At 53.3% G+C, this 18,699-nt stretch overlaps 1 protein-coding gene across 6 annotated transcripts in view; it reads right to left on the bottom strand.

Annotated features, from left to right (window-relative positions):
• Nucleotides 1-15,323, bottom strand: part of PLA2G6 (phospholipase A2 group VI) — a 60,271-nt gene extending 44,948 nt beyond the window's left edge. For 3 of the 6 annotated variants that reach the window (XM_027593817.2, XM_027593816.1, XM_027593820.1), the window contains exons 1-2: nt 15,198-15,301; nt 5,189-5,576 (exon numbers count right to left, since the gene is read on the bottom strand). In XM_027593817.2, the coding sequence (XP_027449618.1) occupies nt 5,189-5,487 (299 nt within the window). In that variant the 5' untranslated portion in view covers nt 5,488-5,576; nt 15,198-15,301. Of the gene's footprint in view, nt 1-5,188; nt 5,577-15,197 lie in introns of those variants that run through there. The other 3 variants (XM_027593819.1, XM_027593818.1, XM_027593815.2) reach the window with 3 other exon arrangements.
• Nucleotides 15,324-18,699: the final 3,376 nt, after the last annotated feature.

Raw genomic sequence — 18,699 nt, 5'->3', positions numbered from 1 at the left:
TTTTCTTTAAGATTTTATTTGAGAGAGAGAGGGGAACTCGAGCGGAGGGGAGGGGCAGAGGGAAAGGAAGAAGCAGGCTCCCCGCTGAGCTGGGACTTGATCCCAGGACCCTGGGATCATGACCTGAGCTGAAGGCAGATGCTGAACAGACTGAGCCACCCAGGCGTCCCTGCTCTGATCATTCTTTCTAGGGTTCCTGGAAAGTGCAGCCCTGTTTCTGCTGAGATACCAGTGAAGAGCTGGCAGGTTTCATCAAATATCACATGTCACCAGCAAATGTCAGTAGTAAATGATTAATTCGTAGCAGGAACATAAATACAGGTGTTATCATAATGTCCACACGACGCCACCAGTGACCACCCCGGGGCTCACACAGAGGAGCCAGGGGCCCTGGACCATATGTCAGGCCGGTGGGGCCCTGGGGTTGAGCCCAGGCGAGCTGAGTCCTGCCCAGCGCCACACGGCTAAGTGGCCCCAGTGGAAGAGAAGGAAGAGGTGGGTTCTAGAGCCAGAATGCTGGGCCTGAGCCCTAGCTCCACGGCTGACCAGTGAGGTGACGTGGGCAAGTTACTGAAATTCTTTGAGGGGTGTCTCCTCCTTTGTAGGATGGGGTCAGTAATACCCCCACTTCCAGGGGCTGTTTATGAGCCTCACACGCGGTAGGATGCTATTGTTGATGTCGCCTTTTGTACCGCCAGGGTCGGATCTCTCCACCTAGTACGGATACTGGAGGTAAGGGGTCACAGGCCCTTAGGTAATAAAACCTGAGGATTCAGAAGATCCTGACTCCTTCCCCCATCCTGAAGCGACGCAGCTGCATGCAGCCCAGGGACATGTCTACGTGGGGCCTGAGGCTGGAAGCAATACTTCCCTCGAACCACAGTTCTGGACCCTGGGGCAGTTCAGAGGCCTCCAGGCAAGTAAAGCAGGAGGAGACCTTTAAAAGACAGAACCTCAGGGCGCCTGGGTGGCTCAGTTGGTTAAGCGACTGCCTTCGGCTCAGGTCATGATCCTGGAGTGCTGGGATCGAGTCCCACATCAGGCTCCCTGCTCAGCGGGGAGCCTGCTTCTCCCTCTGACCCTCTTCCCTCTCGTGCTCTCTGTCTCTCATTCTCTCTCTCTCTCAAATAAATAAATAAAATCTTAAAAAAAATAAATAAATAAAAATAAAAGACAGAACCTCAGGGGTGCCTGGGTGGCTCGGTCGGTTGGGCGGCTGATCCAGCTCAGGTCATGATCTCAGGGTCCTGGGATCGAGCCCCCTGTGGCATCGGGCTCCCCGCTCAGCAGGGAGTCTGCTCAAGGATTCTCCCTCTGCCTCTCACCCCACACGCTATTTCTCGCTCTAATAAATAAATAAATCTTAAAAAAGGGGGGGGGGGGCACCTGGATGGCTCAGTCAGTTAAGTGTCTGCCTTGGGCTCAGGTCATGATCCTGGGGTCCTGGGATCGAGTCCCACATCAGCTCCCTGCTCAGTGGGGTGTCTGCTTCTCCTTCTCCCTCTCTCCCAGCTCGTGCTCGCTCGCTCACCCGCTCACTCTCTCTCACTCTAATAAATAAAATCTTTAAGAAAAGGGGGGGTACACCTGGGTGGCTCAGTCAGTGAAGCGTCTGCCTTTGGCTCAGGTCATGATCTCAGGGTCCTGGGATTGAGCCCCGCATCGGGCTCCCTGCTTAGCGGGGAGCCCGCTTCTCCCTCTCCCTCTGCCTCTGCCCGCCACTTCCCCTGCTTGTGCTTTCTCTATCAAATAAGTAAATAAAATATTAAAAAAAAAAAAAAAGACAGAATTGCAGCAGCCTGAAGAGGAAGTCTAGTAAACCATACCTTCCTTCTAGAAACTGCAAAGGGCTGGGAGCAGTGGGGAGACCCCAGGATGGCTGCCCCTAGGAGAAGCCCAGGGCCCTGGCCCTCACTCCGAGGTCACACCCCAGTCCTTGGCATTGCCATTTCTGCAACTCTTCATAACCTCCCCTCCTGCTTCCCAGCTCACCCCCTCGACTGCCCTGAATCCAACAGTCCCCAGTCCCAACAGAGGACACGGCGCACAGTGGCCCTCCACAAACACTGCTGAAGCTTCGAGAATACATCACATGCATTGCACAAACCTACGTGTGCCAGGCTCCTTGCTGGGTGCTGGGGGTTGTACTGGGGCGAACAAGACAGACATAGCCACTACCCTCATGGGGTTTGTGGTCTACCAGGAAGACGGTCTACCAAGCGTGGGGATGGAGTGCTACCGGACACACGGCATCAACACCTACTCTAGCCAGAAGGGCGAGCAGAAGTGAGGCAGGCAAAGAAGGGGAGAATGCTCTAGGCTGATGATGTAAGAGTCTAGGCGAAGGCCAGGAGCACAAGGGGCAACAACTGAGACCAGAGGGAGAAGCAAGGCCTGATCACACTGGCCCTTTCAAGCCAAGCTAAGCAGCTGATATGTTAAGGAAAAAGGGACTTCTTGAAGAGTGAAGCAGGGGAGTGAGTGATCAGATTTATCTTCTGGAAAGATCACTCTGACAGCAGCTTGGAAGAGGATGGGAGGAGAGCAACCAGACCCACAGGCAGAGCAACAGGCTGGGAGGCAGAGTGAAGCTGGAGTCTGTGTATACAACGACCATAGCCTGGAAAAAGAGCCAGCAGCAAAATTGAGAATAACAGAAGCCGGATTCGGGACTGGCACGTGGCTGCAACACAGGCTACACTTCCCAGCCTCCCTTGCAACTAGTTGTGGCCGTGTGACTAAGTCCCAGCTGATGGGATTCGGGTGGAAGGCATGTGTGCCACTTCTGAGAAGCCCCTGAAAAGGAGGACAGTGCCCTTGTTCACCCTGCCCTTCTACCTTTCTGCTGATTGGAAAGGTGGCTGTGATGGCTGGATCTGGCATGGCCATCTGGGACCATGTGGTAGCCTAGAGAATGAAGGCCACACTTGGTGGAGCAACAAGACAGCAAGAGCCTGAGCCCCTGGGGACTGGGGGCCCCTGGGGACCACTATCCGCTGTGGTTGTCATTCAAGCCAAAGTTAAGCATAATTGATGGAGAAGCAGCAGCAGCCTCAAGATATGCTTGGCAGGGGAGCGTGACAGAACTCAGTAATGACCCGGATTTAGACACCCCCGGGGTGGGGGGGTAGAACCCAAGGGATCAAGGATCGTTCCTGGGCATCTGGGCTGCACAACCGCATACAGGGATGGTGATGCCATCTACTGAAATGGAAATGCTTGGGCAAGAGCAGGTTAGAAGAAGAGACAAGAGTCCAGAGCCAAGTGAGGGATGTCAGGAATTCCGAGAGGAGATATGTGCTTGGCTTGAAACCCCACCCAATGCTCCCTATTCTGTCCAAACACTGGAAACATGCAGTGGCACAGAAAAGAGAAATGGCTTAGGAGCCAGAAGACACAGATTCTGTTTCTTCACTGCTTCCCGTGCAACCTTGAATGACTCACTTATCTTCCTGAGCCTCAGTTTTCTTATCTGTAAAATGGGATACTGCCTTCCTTGTTTACCTCAATGGGTCATGGGAGGATGTGCTAATATACCATATGCGAAAGTACTATAAAGTGCCCCCCAATTAAGGGTAATAAATAAACATGTAGTTAATAAACCCTTGGCAAAGAGTTTAACCCCCTGGGACGGAAGTCTGCCCACAGTAGGGTTTGAGCTTTCTGGGACAGATCTGGAGTCCTGTCAAGGGACATTTACAGCTGACAGGACTTGGTGATGGTGGACGGTGGTGGAGCCCCCAGGGCGGTACCTGGAAAGTAAGGCTGAGTGGCCCTCCGAAGAGTGGACCCACCGTACCACCCTGCTCGGCTGGGCATTCCCATCAGCGGCCCTCGGCTGCGGGCCTGTGGAGGGGTTCTGGAGCCGCAGGTGGAAGCCTGCCCTGTCCTGATCCAGACCAGCGGGATGGCCATCAGCTCAGGCATCTGTGCCCAGAGTGTGGACTAGCTCTGCCACGTTAAAACTGGCGTCCGGACTGGCTGCTGAGCTGTGTTCTTTGCCCAACTGCCCGCTGTGGGGGCCTCTGCCTCAGTTTCCCTGTGGAACCAGACCTGAATTCTCCCGATTGGCCGGCCTCCTCTGCTCTCCTCCTGTTGGCTGGACCCTGACTCCCAGCTTGCCACTTTCTGAGACTCCTGTTGCCATGCCTCCTCAATCAGAATGAGTCCAGAGGTTCCCTCCAGCTTTAATGCTTGCCAAAGCTCTGCACATACCAGGGATCCGGCCCGGGGCCATTCGCCTGTGGGCGCCCCCTCACCCCCCACCCATGCCTCTGCATGTCTAGAACGACCTTGTCCACTCTCCTCTGCCAGACACATTCCTACTCATTCTAGGCTCCGAGGAGCTCACCAGGAAGGGGTCACCTCCTCGTGTCCCCACTGTCCACTTCTACCCACAGCTCTCCTCACACGGTGGGTACAATGCCTGCCTGGCATGTGGCCTCCACCCAAGACTGCACATAAGGGCACGGAGCGTGTCTTGTCATTTCACAGTACCAGCTGGGCCTGGCCCAGGGCCTGGGACTCCCGAGCCACTGCAGATGCCCGGTGCCCAGTGAAGGGAAGGATGGCGAGATGGGCAGATGGATGAACGAATGGAAAAAGGCCCATCAGCACTAGCCCAACTCAGGGCCAGTCTGCCAAGCTCCTCTGGACCCTGCATTTTGGGTGCCTGGCCACTCCTTTCCCCTTATGCCAACCAGCCCTGCAGCCGGCTCAGCTCCCTCAGCCCTGTCCTGGCCTCCTACCCTTTCCTTCTAGCTCCCATGGGAGACCCCGCATGCCCTGAAAAGTGACCGCTGTCCACCCCTTATACTCTCCTGAACAAACCTTGATCGGCCCCTACAAGGCAGTCATGCCTTTAAAGACCCAGGGTTACAGGTGAACCCTGGACTTTACCTGGTTTGACCCTGCTCAGCTTTCCTGTCCTTCCTCCTTCCCTCCAACTGCATGGCTCCCAGCCTGGAGGCAGGGAAAAGCCCCGCCTTCTATCCTCACACCCCTGCTGTGGGGACCCTGACGGGCCAGAAGGTGTAGGAGGGCCCTAGGAGATCCCTCTCCCCACCCTCTCCCACCCTTCTCCGGAGCCCTCAAATGTTAGGCCCAAAGAAGCCGCTTTTTGGCCAAGGGACCACCAGTCTGAGGAGTCAAAGGAAAGAAGTATGTGTGGCAGTTGACCATCACCCACCGGAATCCACTCTGTGAGTTCCTGGGGTTGACCAGGATGCAGTCCCAGGTGCGATTGGGAATGTTCTGGAACAGAATCAGCTGCCCTTCCTCCCGAACCCGGCCATTCGAGGTGTAGTCTGCCACAGGCACCTCCTTCACCCGGAACGGGTTTGTGAACAAGTTGGTGACGCTACTGAGGGTATTGACCAGGCGGCCGAAGAACTGCATCTTCTGCGGGGCAGGTGGGGAGGCCCCGCCGCCTGCCCCCTCAGTCTGGAAGAAAATGGGGTCTCTGGTCAGCTGGGCTCGGTCTCCCATGCCCACCTCACCAGTACAGCAGTTTCCTGCACAGGCTCCCAGATGGCGCCCCACCAGTGCTGGTCCTCTGATTCTGGGCCAGGAGGGACCTGGAAACGGGGAGAGGGGGGGGAGAGAAAGAAAGAGGCACTGAGTCAGGGGTAAGAAGGCATGATAGGAAGTTACAGAGCAGCCACCATGCCCAGGGCACCAGAACCATCCTGCTTCCTGGTCAGTTTCCCCACCAGAGCCTCAGCTTCCTCATCTGCAGTATGGAACCTATTGCTCAAGGAGACGGCAGACAGGAACGCGCATCACAGATGATCCTGTCCCGTCCAAAGGGAGGGGTTCTCACTACGTGAAGTCCAGCGCTCAGAAAGCTCGGCGTGAGTCATTTCAATTCTACGAATAAAACCAGGGTCCTATCTCGAGCAGATGCAGCCAGGGGACCGGGATCGGCCCACACTCCATCAGGCGCAGGGGGACCGTGGGCATTGGTCTCCCAATTGTTGGTGCCTGCTCTGAGAAAACATGAAACCAAGTGCCTCGGAAATGAACGTGAACGTAAAGACTCAGCAACAGTGAGCATGTGTGTGGATGGAAACGTTATGTTGCAGACTCAAAGGGTCCCAGTTTCTGCTGTGGAAACTGTCCCTAGTTTGGATGACAGAATTAGACGTCGCATATTTTCCTAGGTTCTCAGAAAGCGTACTGCATTCCTAAGGCAGTGCCACCAAAGCCGGGTGACATTTAGCTAGAGGCTGCCCTCTGGCTCTGTGCCAGGAAGTCACCCACCAAAAGTGCAGCTCAGACACTGAGGACAGAGCGTGGAGGTTTGGGTACCCCAGAGAATGGACATGTCAGTGGACACTGGTCACACTCTGGCCCAGCCTTTGAGGAGAGGATCAAGCTTAGGGATAAAAGGAAGAACAAGAAGCCTCAAAGAACCACCGATAAAGAGAGGAAGGGCCAGTAATGATAATTATACCAGGAGACTGAGCACTTACTGAGCACTTACTAGGCAGCGGGCCCTGAGCTAAGCACTTTACGTGACTGTCCCCTTTCAGTCTCTGTAAAGGAAGAGGGCTGGAGCAAAACTGTGTTCCCATCCTTACCAGCTGTGTGTCCTTGGGCAAGTCACTTAACCCTTCTGTGTCTCAGTTTCCTTATCTGTAACACGAGAACCACAACAGTGCCCAATAACAGAACCTGGCAGATAGTAAATGCTCAATAGGCATGAGTCTTCTTCACTTCCATTGCCCTCCCTTTGACGCATAAGGAAACAAAGACCGTTATTGTAGAGCTTTGGAAGCGCCCTGAAGCTTTGTAATGTCCTTCCTCTTATGATCATTAGTAAGATGTGGCGTGAGCAAACTATGAGCCTCAGTGTCCCCTTTAAAATGAGGACAATGCTTGGGGCACCTGAGTGGCTCAGTCGGTTGAGCGTCTGACTCTTGATTTCGGCTCAGGTCATGATCTCAGGGTCGTGAGATCGAGCCCTGCGTCAGGCTCCGCACTCAGTGCGGTGTCTGCTCGGGATTCTCTCTCTGCCTCCACCCCTCTCCCCACTTTCACTCTCATTCTCTTGCTCTCTCTAAAATAAATTTTAAATAAAAAATGAGGACAAGTTCCCCTTTTATGTGCTGTGAGGATTAAATGAGAATGTTCTTAAGACTGTTTAGACCAGGGGGCGCCTGGGTGGCTCAGTCGTTAAGCGTCTGCCTTGGGCTCAAGTCATGATCCCAGAGTCCTGGGATCGAGCCCCGCATCAGGCTCCCTGCTCCGCGGGAAGCCTGCTTCTCCCTCCCCCACTCGCCCTGCTTGGGTTCCCTCTCTCGCTGTGTCTCTGTCAAATAAATAAAATCTTAAAAAAAAAAAAAAAAAAAGCTGTGATTGAGGAACTCAGGAAGCACATGGTGGTGTTACAGACTCTGGGGCATCAAGTCCACAGCGCTCCCTGTGCTGGCTGTGGGCTGCGAGCTCAGCCTGCCAGGCCCCCGCCTCCCCACGCAGCTTCTCCCCCTTGGTCCCACCCTGTCATGCATGATTGCAGAAAGCAATGCTGTCTCGCACCTCCTTCCCTCTCCATGTTGATTTGTCTGATACGTCCTTCCTCTCCTCCATCCGCCTGCCGTCCTCCTGCACTTAATCACACTAATCACACCAAACACTCACGTGCCTCTCTGTGCTCTGGTCCTGGTCCAAGAACTTTACATATACTAATCTTTCCTCCGGACCACCACCCTGGGGCACCTGGGTGGCTCAGTCGGTTAGGTGCCTGCCTCTTAATTTCGGCTCAGGTCATGATTTCAGTGCGGAGTCTGCTTGAGATTCTCTCTCCCTCTCTCTCTGCCCCTCCCCCTGCTTGCATGCTCTCTCTCTCAAATAAAATATTTTAAAAAATCTGCACCACCACCCTATGAAATTGTCATATTATCCTGATTTTACAAATGAGAACATCAAGAAACAGAGAGGTAAAGTAATGGGCCCTACATCACACAGCTGGTAGGTGAAGGAGCAAGAATCAGGGCCAGACAGCTGGTTCTAGATCATTGGAGCTTTTTAAGGACAGGTATTCAGTCTTTTCCCCTCTGTACACTCACCCCCCGCACAGGCTTGGCCCCCAGAAAGTCTGTTAAAACGTAATTTAGCTGAGTCAAAATTAGCCGCAAAAAATAAGGGTGACAGAAAAATACCAAAATACTATGAGGATATCGGGTTTATGGACCATTTTTTTCTTTTCCCTGTTTATCAAATGGGATGGAAAATGTTTCTTCTTCTTCTTCTTCTTCTTTTAAATGATTCTATTTGTTAAAGAAAGTAAGAGTGTAGGCTGAGCCCCTGGGGCCCACGGCTGGGGAGAAGCCCGGGGGTCAGGACCAGCTTAGAACAGCAGCACAGAGGCTTCCCAGAGGGCAGGCGGGAGGCACCAGGAGAGGCGAGGTGCTCCCAGGCACCTCCTGGGGGGAGTCAGGAGCACCAGCATCCCTGAGCCCACCTGGAGTTTAGGGGAGAATCATCATGGGGATCCAGCTGGACGGAAGGAAGACATCCTGCCCCAAGGGAGAGGCACCTTCCTCAGGGTCCCCAGGGCTGGCGGTTTAGGGCTGCCTCCCACACCTGGATGGCAGCCTGGCCACTGAAAGGACGGGCCTGGCTCCCTCCCAGCCTTCCAGGGTGGGCGTGAGGGTGAAATGACACAATGGAGGGAAAGTGTCCAGGATGCTGGCCGACTGTGGGCACACAAACAGTGGCCATTGTTATCACAAGGTGGAAAGAGAGGAAATGAACCCCCTGGGCCACATCCTGGAACAAACATAACAGACCAGCCCGGAAAGCGGCAAGTGAGAAGTAGACAGAGCGCATGCTTCTGCTTCCTTTTCGACGCTGCGCTCTTCCTCCCATCCCACCCCTGACCTCAGAGCCCAGGTTCTTTCCAGCACAGCTGTGGGGCGGGGGGGGGGGGGGCAGCTGGGGAGCGGCCCCCTCCCTCCCGGCTTCTTCCCCCTCTCGCTTCTCACAGCCCCTTGCCCTTGACCTCCCCACAGGGTCAACATTTGCTTTCACCTGCTGACAACTGTTCTCTAGGGCTCCTCACCTGGGCTTGCTCCCTGCTCATAGGTGACACAGGTGACACCAAGGTCACATGACAGGGGCTGTCCTGGGCACCGGAGGCCTGGAGCAGCTCTCAGATGCCAAAAGCAGGAAGGCCACGAACCCAAGAGCTTTTGCGGCGAGGGGGACGCTGACAATTCTGCCTCTCCTGCAGTGTCCAGGTGTCGACTGTGTCTGCCCTACAGGGAGGCCAGAGATTTCTGGCCTGTTCTCCTTACTTTTGCTCACCTGTCCCCTGTCAAAGGCCCTCGCCTGCCTGCTTCCCTTCCTAAGGGAAGGCCTAGGCAGCTGCTGCTGGAGAAGACAACCCTAGAGGAGAGGAGCTTTAAGGCAGGAAGGACGAGCATTAATGTCCCCATTTTAGAGATGAAGTAACGGAGGCCCAGAGAGGCCTTAGACTGTGGGTGTTGGAAGGGCAAGTTAAAGTGACATGTGTGGATGGCCACCAAAAAAATAAACAAAAAAAGAAGTAGTACTGGGGTCAGAGGGAGATGGGACCCGACAGGTGGCATCTTTGGTGAGCTCCCCAAAGTGGCCGGTTAGATTCATAAAATGAGTAGTCACAGGGGGACCCAAACCCAGTCCCTCTCCCCTTGCGAGGAAGAGTCGGGAAAGGATGGCTGCACAAGGCAACTCTTGAGCTGAACTTTGCAGTGGGGACCTGGGCAAGAGGCCTCCCCACAGATGGAGCGAAAGACACCGTAAGGGAGGGCACGGGGACAGGAGCCTGCGTGACCTGGCCGGGGATGAGCATTTTCCTCGGGCCTGGGCAGCACGCAGGGAGTTATGGGCACTGCCGTGGCCCACACGAATACCGGTCACCACGGAGCCATCCTGCCGGCATCCGCTTTAGAGTTGAGCTCAGAGCCAGCCTGCGACCTGGGCGCTTTATGACGAGTTTGTGGATGAGGCTACAAGCTCAAGAAGCGCAACAGGGAGGGGGGAGCGTGTGGCTGGTTACAGGGGTGGTGGGGGAGAACCCCGTCCTCAGTTGTCTGCTTCCACCTCGGCCACGAATTCCCTGAAGGACCCCAGGTAGGTCTCAAGCAAGAGAGGAAGCGCCAAGCCGCCAAGCCCTGGGCCCCATCCCCCCACCTCCTAGTCTGGACTGTTATCTCTTTCAGAGAATGAGAGAGAGGGCCTGAACTGTCAAACTTTCTGGCCTGTCCTCCCTGGAATGTCCTCCCCTGCCACCCTTCGCTCCCATCTCTGCCAGAGCCTCTGCTTGTCCTTCAAGGCCCAGCGGCTCCCTATGGAGGCTCAGAGCCCCAGCTTGTGTTATACCCTTCTGGTCCACCAGCACCTTGAGGGCCAGGCCCACCATCCATCCCTACAAGCCCTCTGTGCCTACCACAGGATGCAAATCGGATGCTTACACATGCCCAAGGGCTCCCCATCACCTTCCAGAGTGAGCCCAAGCTCCGGGGTGGAGGTGGTGGCGGAGGAAGGCAAGCATCCACATGACCTGGCCAGCCCATCTCCTGCACCCCTACTCCAGCCATGCTGCAACAGAGACCTCCCAGAACATACCACTCTCATGCCTCCATGTACCTGCACACACTCCTGCCTAGATTGTGCTCCTCACTTTGCTGTTAGATAAATGAATAAACCCTTCCTGTCCTTCAAGAATTGGCTCACATGCTACCTTGTCTAAGACTCCTACCCTGTGCCTCCCCTCCCCTTAGCCCTGGGGGTGCCCTCACCCTGCCCAGGGGCTCCCCCAAAGGAGCATTTATCCTGTGATAAGGATGGTGCATCTGTTGGTTTGGGTTGCCCCCCTCTTTATTTTTTTATCCGAGCACACAGCATGCTCTTCCTGATGATAGTGGATATTTAATACATGTTTGGTGAATGAGTGAGGACAAATGAATAACCCACCCTACACCCACAGGGCCGGCACCTCCGAGGCACCCTCCCCTCCTCTCTTACTCCCTTGCAGGTGGTAACAGGCCACACACCTTATTCCCCACCCACTCCGGGCTGCCCAGCACACCACCACCTTGAAACACTCAGAACATTTATGAGGCACTGAGCTTTGGGTCTGGAAAGTCTGGCTTTATATACCTGAAGCTCATTCAGACTCTAAGCAGGGACACTCTACAAGCCCTCTGCTTCCCTCTTGACGAAGCCCGGTCAGAGGGGCAGGACAGCTGCCCTGGAGGTGCGTGACAGGATCGCACTGGCAGCCGGGCCAGGAAGCTGACCTCACACGACTGGCCTCGTGGGGGATCCTGGGAGCACAGGCAGAACCGCTCGAGTTGGAAATCAGGCTTCCTGAGCCCCGGCTGCTTATGACAGGATGTCCCATGATTGGAACAATTGGCACAGGCCAGCGACCCCCTCCTGTGCCACTGAGGTCTCTCCCATCCACTGCCCCGGCAGGATCACCCAGGGCACCCAGCCCGGCCCGAGCACCACCGCCTTCTTTCCTTCAGCCCCCACCAGCCGTGTCTCTTGGTACATGACGGCATCACCTCCACCCTCTCACAAGACCACCGCGCATAAAGCACAGAGTCCCCACATCTGTTAGCTCTCCTGAAGCTCACAAATGCCCATGAAGGAAGGAAGGCGCGGGTGTTATCCCTGTCTGGCACATAGGGAAACTGAGGCCCAGAGAAAGGAAGTGGGAGGTGTTGCCTGGCGGCTGGACTCATGGCTTCTTCCGACTCCTGAACTGCACTAGGCAGAGGGCCTGCAAACAGCACGTGTTCATTTAGTGCATAAGAAAAGACCGGATGGAAGTAGGGGTTAGGTCAAATGTCCTTTCCATCCCCCACCCAAGCCTCTGGACCTCCAAAGCTGCCTCTAAAACAAAATGTTCCTTCAAATGTTCTCTCCCACCCCAGCTCATCCCAAATCCGTTCCTAATGTGAGTGAGTTAGGGGGAAGGGCTTGCCCCCATCACTTTACACAAGAAGCAACACTGCTACATTCATCCCGCACCCAGTGAGCACCCGGTACCTCACCAAGTGTCAGAGGTAATTACTGCATTTAATCCTCAAAACACTCCTACGAGAAGGTGTACTTCTAGTCATATTACACGCAGGAAACTGAGGCACAGGAGCTTATGTGACTTCCCAGGGTCTGAGCCCAGTTAGTTAGCATCCGGAGCAGCATCTGGTCATCCTCAAACTTGCCTTCAGGAGAAAGCCTGAATGGAAAGTGGCTGAGTGGCTTGATTTTCAGCCTCTTGTCCTCCAAAAGCTAAGGCTCGCATCTAAAAATGCACCGCCATTCATATGAGCCAGAGTAAAATGCCCTTCAAGAAAGGAAAAGGTGTCTTTTTCATTTGCTCTGCTTAGCACGACCACAGCCAGCAGCAGACTGCCCCCCACGTGCGGCTGAGGCTCCCAAGGACAGGAGACAACGGCAACTTGAAGAGATCGTTGGGCTCGTGCCTAGGTGCAGGGTGGCCCATTTTACGAATCATTTTATGATTCACTCTATAAATATGTATCGAGGACCGACTCTGGGGCAGGCATTGTTCTAACTTCTGAGACTCTGCTAGTGAACTAAACAGACAAAAATCCCTGCTCTCCCAGATCTTCTACTTTAGCGAGGGCTAAATAATAAAGAAGATAAATAGGCAAAGCACACACGTAGGGTTTAGATACTGGGTAGATGCTGAGAAGAAAAGGGAACCAAAGAAGGGAATAAGAAATGCTGAGGTAGAGACTGAAATTTTAGACAGGGTGGCCAGGGAAGTCCTGACCAAGAACTTAACCTTGAATAAAGACTAAAAGGAAATGAGGCCAAAATCTGTGTGGATATCAAGGTAAAGAAATGTCCAGGCAGAGGGAAGAGCAAGTGCAAAGGTCCTGGGGCCGCAGCATGCCTGCCGTGTTCCAAGTACAGCAAGGACGCCAGTGAAGTCAGAGAAGTAACAGAGAGCCAGGCACACCTAAGTGAGAGAAGCCATTGCAGGGCTTGGAGCAAAGCAGTGACATTAGCACATCACTGGTTGGATGAGGGGTGGAGAGAGGCTGCAAGGATAATCTCACAGCTTCGGCCAGAGCAACTGAAAGAAGAATACTGCCATTTCCTAAAGACGGGAAAGTAAGCGGGAGGGGCAGACTTTGGTGGAAGGTGGGGTAGGGATGAAGGGGATATATATATAAGGAGCTTAATTCTAAATACCTTTAACTTTGAAAGGCCCACACTTGAGATGTTGAGCAAGCAATTATATAAGTGAGTCTTATCATTCAAGGGAAAGATCTAGACCGGATTGGACATATAAATTTGGGAGTTGTCAGAGTCTGAGACGGTACTTAAAGCTATGACACTGGATGAGATCACCCGAAAAAGAAAAATGAGGATGGATTAAAAAGAGAGAGAGACAGAGAGAGAGAAAAGAGGCATGTCAGGCATGGACCTATGAAAATGTTCTCCCAGGAGCCACCCTCTACAAAGGGAAGCTCTTGTAACAAGGTCTCCTCTTCACTACGGCCCCCTTCACCCCTTCCACACGCACCCAGCACACGTGTGCAGACACGCACACACAGCACTTCCTCTATTTCCTGGTGATGTCATTCTGCTGAGTGAGAAGGAAATTCTCATTGAGGATACTATCACCTACTGAGAAAGTAATCCGCGGAAGGGAGAAAAAGTGACCGGGTCACCAAGACGACAGCAGTAAGCCTCACACAGCGGGCCAATCACACAGGCTGCAGGGTTTGCCAGGTTGCAACTCGTCTCTCCGATTGGTGTGACCTCAGGCAACGCATTCGCCCTCTTTCTTATGTTAAATAGGAGTAACCTGGGCTATGTCAAGGGCAACAAACAGTCCGGTGATATTTGTTAAAGAAATGAGGAATGAATGAATGGTAAAAGCAACATACAAAAGAGCCTGACTCACCCCAGCAGATCAATAAATACTTTCAAATGCTAAATGAAGACAGTGGGCCTTCTATCTACTTGTCTTTCCCTCCTTCTTTTGTCATTTTATCCCTTTCCCTTTCCTGGCTGTGACGCAGTATCAAAACCATGCATTTTTTACCGGACCATACTGGTTACAAAGCTTTGCCTTCTACATTTTCTCAACTTTTCAACCCCACAGCAGCCTTACAAGGGCAGGATATACAATCCCTCTGCCACAAAGAAACTGCAACTTGGGACAGAAAACAGCCTCCAAACTCCAGGTGCATTTTAAGGCAGAGACAACAACAAAAACACTGCATTCAGCCCAAGGGTGGGGCTCCTGTGTTGCCAAACCAAACCTGCCTAACATCCTGTTGGGTGCATAAAAGGGCAGGTGTGGGAAAGACCCAGAAGCTCAGGGGAAGGGAAGGTATTTGTTTGGGGTCACATGAATAGTCCGTTAAAAAAAAAAATGGGCACAGATCCCTGAGCCCTCCTTGTCCCACACCCACGGACCTGCCCATCCCAGTGGCGTGGTCAAATAGGTCACGCCTTCCAGATCACCAGCTTCCAGGCCATCTCTGGGAGCAGGAGGTGGACACACAGTTGGTGGGTCGGGAGACGCTGGGGTGAGGAGGCTATGGGGAAGGAGGGAGCATGGTGGGGCGCAGGCAGAGATGAAATCTGGAGGCAAATGAGAGACAATAAGCAGAGAGAAGCAGGTAGATGGGAGTCAGAAAGGGGGAAGCGTAAAATGGACAACAGGGGAGACACAAACGGAGAACTGCAGAAAACCGGGGATGTGGGGGGATCAGGTGGGAACACAGAGGCAGAAAAGTCGGGAGCACTGAGAAGGGCACAGGAAGGCAATGGGACAATCAATGCGTCCCAGAGTGATAACTGAGTTGGAGGGAGACGGGGATGGGATGACCAAGGAAGTTAGTGATGGAGGGGAGGCACACAAGGGAGACAGGTACTATGGAGGCACCCAGGGCCGAAGCTGGCGTCCCTGGGGAGGTCACAAGTTCGAAATGAGACAAGAACTGTCACAGGTGGAAGTTGGGGACGCTGAGGGATCAAAGGGCGGAAGCTGCGGGCACTCAGAAGGTCACACAAGGGTCAATGGAGGACACGACTAACTATCGGGGAACACAAGGGAGGTCTGAAGGAGGGTCGGGGTGGCGACCACCTAATCTGGGGCGCCGAGGAGGTTTGGAGAAGGGCCCCCCAGGCCCCGCCTCCCCTGCGCCGTCACTCACCTCGGCTTACTCAGCACTTCTACTTCCTCCTACTTCCGCAAACAAAGGATGCCGGCCCCACGTGAGGGCCCGGCCACCGCCCTCCGCCAATTACTGAGGCCCGTCCTCCGGCCGCCGCTGGGGCCCCGCCCCCGCGCCGCGATGGGGGGGCGCGAGGAAGGCGGGGGCGGAGCTCCGCCATGTTTTCTAACTGCCCAATGGAAGGGGCTCCCAGCGCCGAGGGAGGCCGGGCTTCAGGCTGGAGCCAATCCTCCGCGGCGGGGCGCGGCCACGTCTGTGCGGGGCGGAAGGTCCGCGTGCCGGCTCGTTGGCGGACATGTTGATGAGGGGCGGGAGTCTCCTCCTCCGCCTTCCACCTCCTGAAAAGGTCTGGAGGCCTGGAGCCAGAACCTACTGTTAATGACGGCTGGAAAGATAAAAGTGAAACCAGCAGACACAGGGCGTGGCAGGGAGGAACCTGCTTTGATTTTTGCTGGGGACCCCCACATTGAGCAAATAAGAATATGGGACGGCCAGTTAAATTCGAATTTTGGCTCAACGACCAATATTTTCTTAGTTTAAATAAGAAACACTAAGTACGGTTGTGCTAGGAAAGCATTCGTTGTTATCAGGCAGGCCTACACCAACCTGATCTCAGGAAATATCTTAGCACTTTTAGCAGAAACGTGGGCAAATGACTTGGTCTGAGCGAACTCCTCATCCTTAATAAGGATGTTGTGACCTAGAGATAAATTCATCTCTGTAGCTGCACATGGCGGGATTTCAACAAATGGTCGTTGTTATGATTAGTAATGCTGCAAAAGGCACACTGGCCAGCGGGTTGTAGTGACAGCTTTGCTTCTGCTGAGCGGATCATATCAACTAACACCCATACAGAGCTTCACCCCTTTTCAAAGTAGTTTGACTTCACATTCATCATCTCTGAAGTGCAGCTGCTGTTGTCTGCACTTTACAGGTGAGGAAACTGTTCCTTAAACTAAGGTTTGAATTTTGCTCAAGAGTTTGAGCTTTGAGTTGAGAGAACTGGGTGAAGACTCAGACTTTTCACTGAAAATATTTTGCCCTCCACACCCCAAACAAGTGAAGTTAGGACGATGGTTATCAGGGAGCTTTCAAAAGGCCAGGCATTCCACCCTCTACCGAGTAATCGACCCAAGAAAACACGCAGGTTCAGCGGGCTGAGTCCCATTCTTCAGCAAACACCTTGGTATTCACAGTGGGTCTGCAAGACAAGTTTGGCAATACAGACACACAACTGAATCTGAAATGCAGCAAAGGCTGAGGGAGGCTGGATCAATTGTAAAAAGCCCTCAAAGACCCACGAAAGAAATTTAATCTCAGGGCCTCATGAAGTCGAGTGTCCCTCCCCTAGGTATTTCCGGTGAAAACTGTGAAATGAGTGGATAAAGCAAGAGATGAGGTGCAGGGCATTATTAGGAAGCATTGAATGAGCAAGCAATGGGAAGGGAGGAGGCAAAATAAGCATAATGGGATGCACTCCGTTGGCTTTCTGTTGGATTTTTGCATTGGAGCCCTTCAAGTCAAAGAGTTGCTCTTGAGGGGCTGTGCCGGAAACATCTCAGAGGGGCTTGCAGCTACAAACATCTCAGAGCAAAATGTCTGCTTTCTAGGAGCCCAGAATCCAGAGAGTCAGACTAGACCAAGTCCCCTCCCTCAAAGTTGGATAGAAATTTAACTAACTGGGGCTCCTGGGTGGCTCAGTAGGCTAAGTGTCTGACTCTTGCTTTTGACTCAGGTCATGATCTCAGGGTCATGAGATCCAGCCCCGCATTGGCCCTGTGCTCAACCAGCTCAGAGTCGGCTTCAGATTCTCTTCCTCTCCCTCTGCCCCTCCCCCTCCCGCACACTCAAAGAGCACACGCGCTCTTTCTCTCTCAAATAAATAAATCGTAAAAAAAAAAGAAAGAAATTTAACTAGCTGACATGCTAATGGTGCAGTTTACACTCTTACCTTGTTGGATCCTCACCGCAGTGCTGAGAAGTAGTACTCTTGCCCCCACTTTATTGTTGAAGAATCCTACAGGTTCTGCAATGGGAAATGATCTCCTGTTATATGTCAATAACAGGCAGAACCAGGGGCGCCTGCGTGGCTCAGTCAGTTAAGTGTCAGTCTTCAGCTCAGGGCGTGGTCCTGGGGTCCTGGGATTGAGCCCCGTGTTGGGCTCCCTGCTCAGCTGGGATCCTGCTTCTCCTTCTTCCTCTGCCTCTCCCCGCTCTGGCGCTCTCGCTCTCTCGCTCTCTCTCAAATAAATAAATAAAGTCTTTTTAAAAATGATAATAAATAAATAAATAAATAAAAGGCAGAATCAGAATCAGGACCTGCCTTGTCTTTTCTTTTCCTGCTCCACAGAAGTACTCACTATGTGCCAAGCAATGTTCTTGGTGCTGAGGAAACCACAGTGAACAAAACAGACAAAAATCCCTGCCCTCCTGGTGTTTGCAGTCTTGTGGGGGGAAAGACAGATGATAAACAAGATCAAGTCAAACATAGAGTGTGTTTTGCTAAAATCTTCGGGTGAAGTGTCATGGTGTTAGCATCTTTCTTTTTTTTTTTTTTTTAAGATTTTATTTATTTATTTGACAGACAGACACAGCGAGAGAGGGAACACAAGCAGGGGGAGTGGGAGAGGGAGAAGCAGGCTTCCCGCCGAGCAGGGAGCCCGATGCGGGGCTCGATGCCAGGACCCCGGGATCATGACCTGAGCTGAAGGCAGACGCTTAACGACTGAGCCACCCAGGTGCCCTTGTGTTAGCATCTTTCTTTCAAAAAACCTTGAGTGTGGAATCTGGGGTTATATGTATGAGTGCCATTGCACTAGTCCTTCTATGTTTTGTGTAGTTGAACATTTTTATAATTAAAAAGTTGGGGGGAAAGTACAGAATGGTAGAGGGTGATAAATACTGTGGAATAAAAGCGAGGGGGAGTGTGGGGGGTGGGGTGCAGTTTTAAACAGAGTGGGCCGGGAAGACCTCACTGAGCAGGGAGATATTTAAATAAGGGCCTGGGCGGGGGGGGGGGGGGGGGGGGGGGGCGGCCAGGGAGTGAGCCTAGGAAAGAGTGTTCCTGCTGGAAGGAATGGTATGAGCAAAGGCCCTGAGGCAGGAGTCTCCATGGCCTGTGTCAGGACAAGCAAGGAGGCTGTGGCACCTGGAATAGTATGAGAGAGCAGGAGCCAGGTAGGCGAAGAGGTCAAGGGGATATCAGGGCCTGACGCACACTGTAGATCATTTTAAAACTTTGGCTTTCATTCTGAGGGAAATGGGGAGCCATGGGAGGTTTTTGAGCAGAGTGACCTGATTGGACTTACATGTTAACGGATCATATCTGTTCAATTAAGAATAGACTGTAAGGGGGGCGCCTGGGTGGCTCAGTTGGTTAGGCGACTGCCTTCGGCTCAGGTCATGATCCTGGAGTCCTGGGATCGAGTCCCGCATGGGGCTCCCTGCTCGGCGGGGAGTCTGCTTCTCCCTCTGACCCTCC

Source organism: Zalophus californianus, chromosome 9, assembly GCF_009762305.2.
Source record: "Zalophus californianus isolate mZalCal1 chromosome 9, mZalCal1.pri.v2, whole genome shotgun sequence".
Lineage (NCBI taxonomy): Eukaryota > Metazoa > Chordata > Mammalia > Carnivora > Otariidae > Zalophus > Zalophus californianus.
The sequence above is the reverse complement of the archived record's forward strand: the minus strand, read 5'-3'. Positions and strand labels throughout refer to the sequence as shown.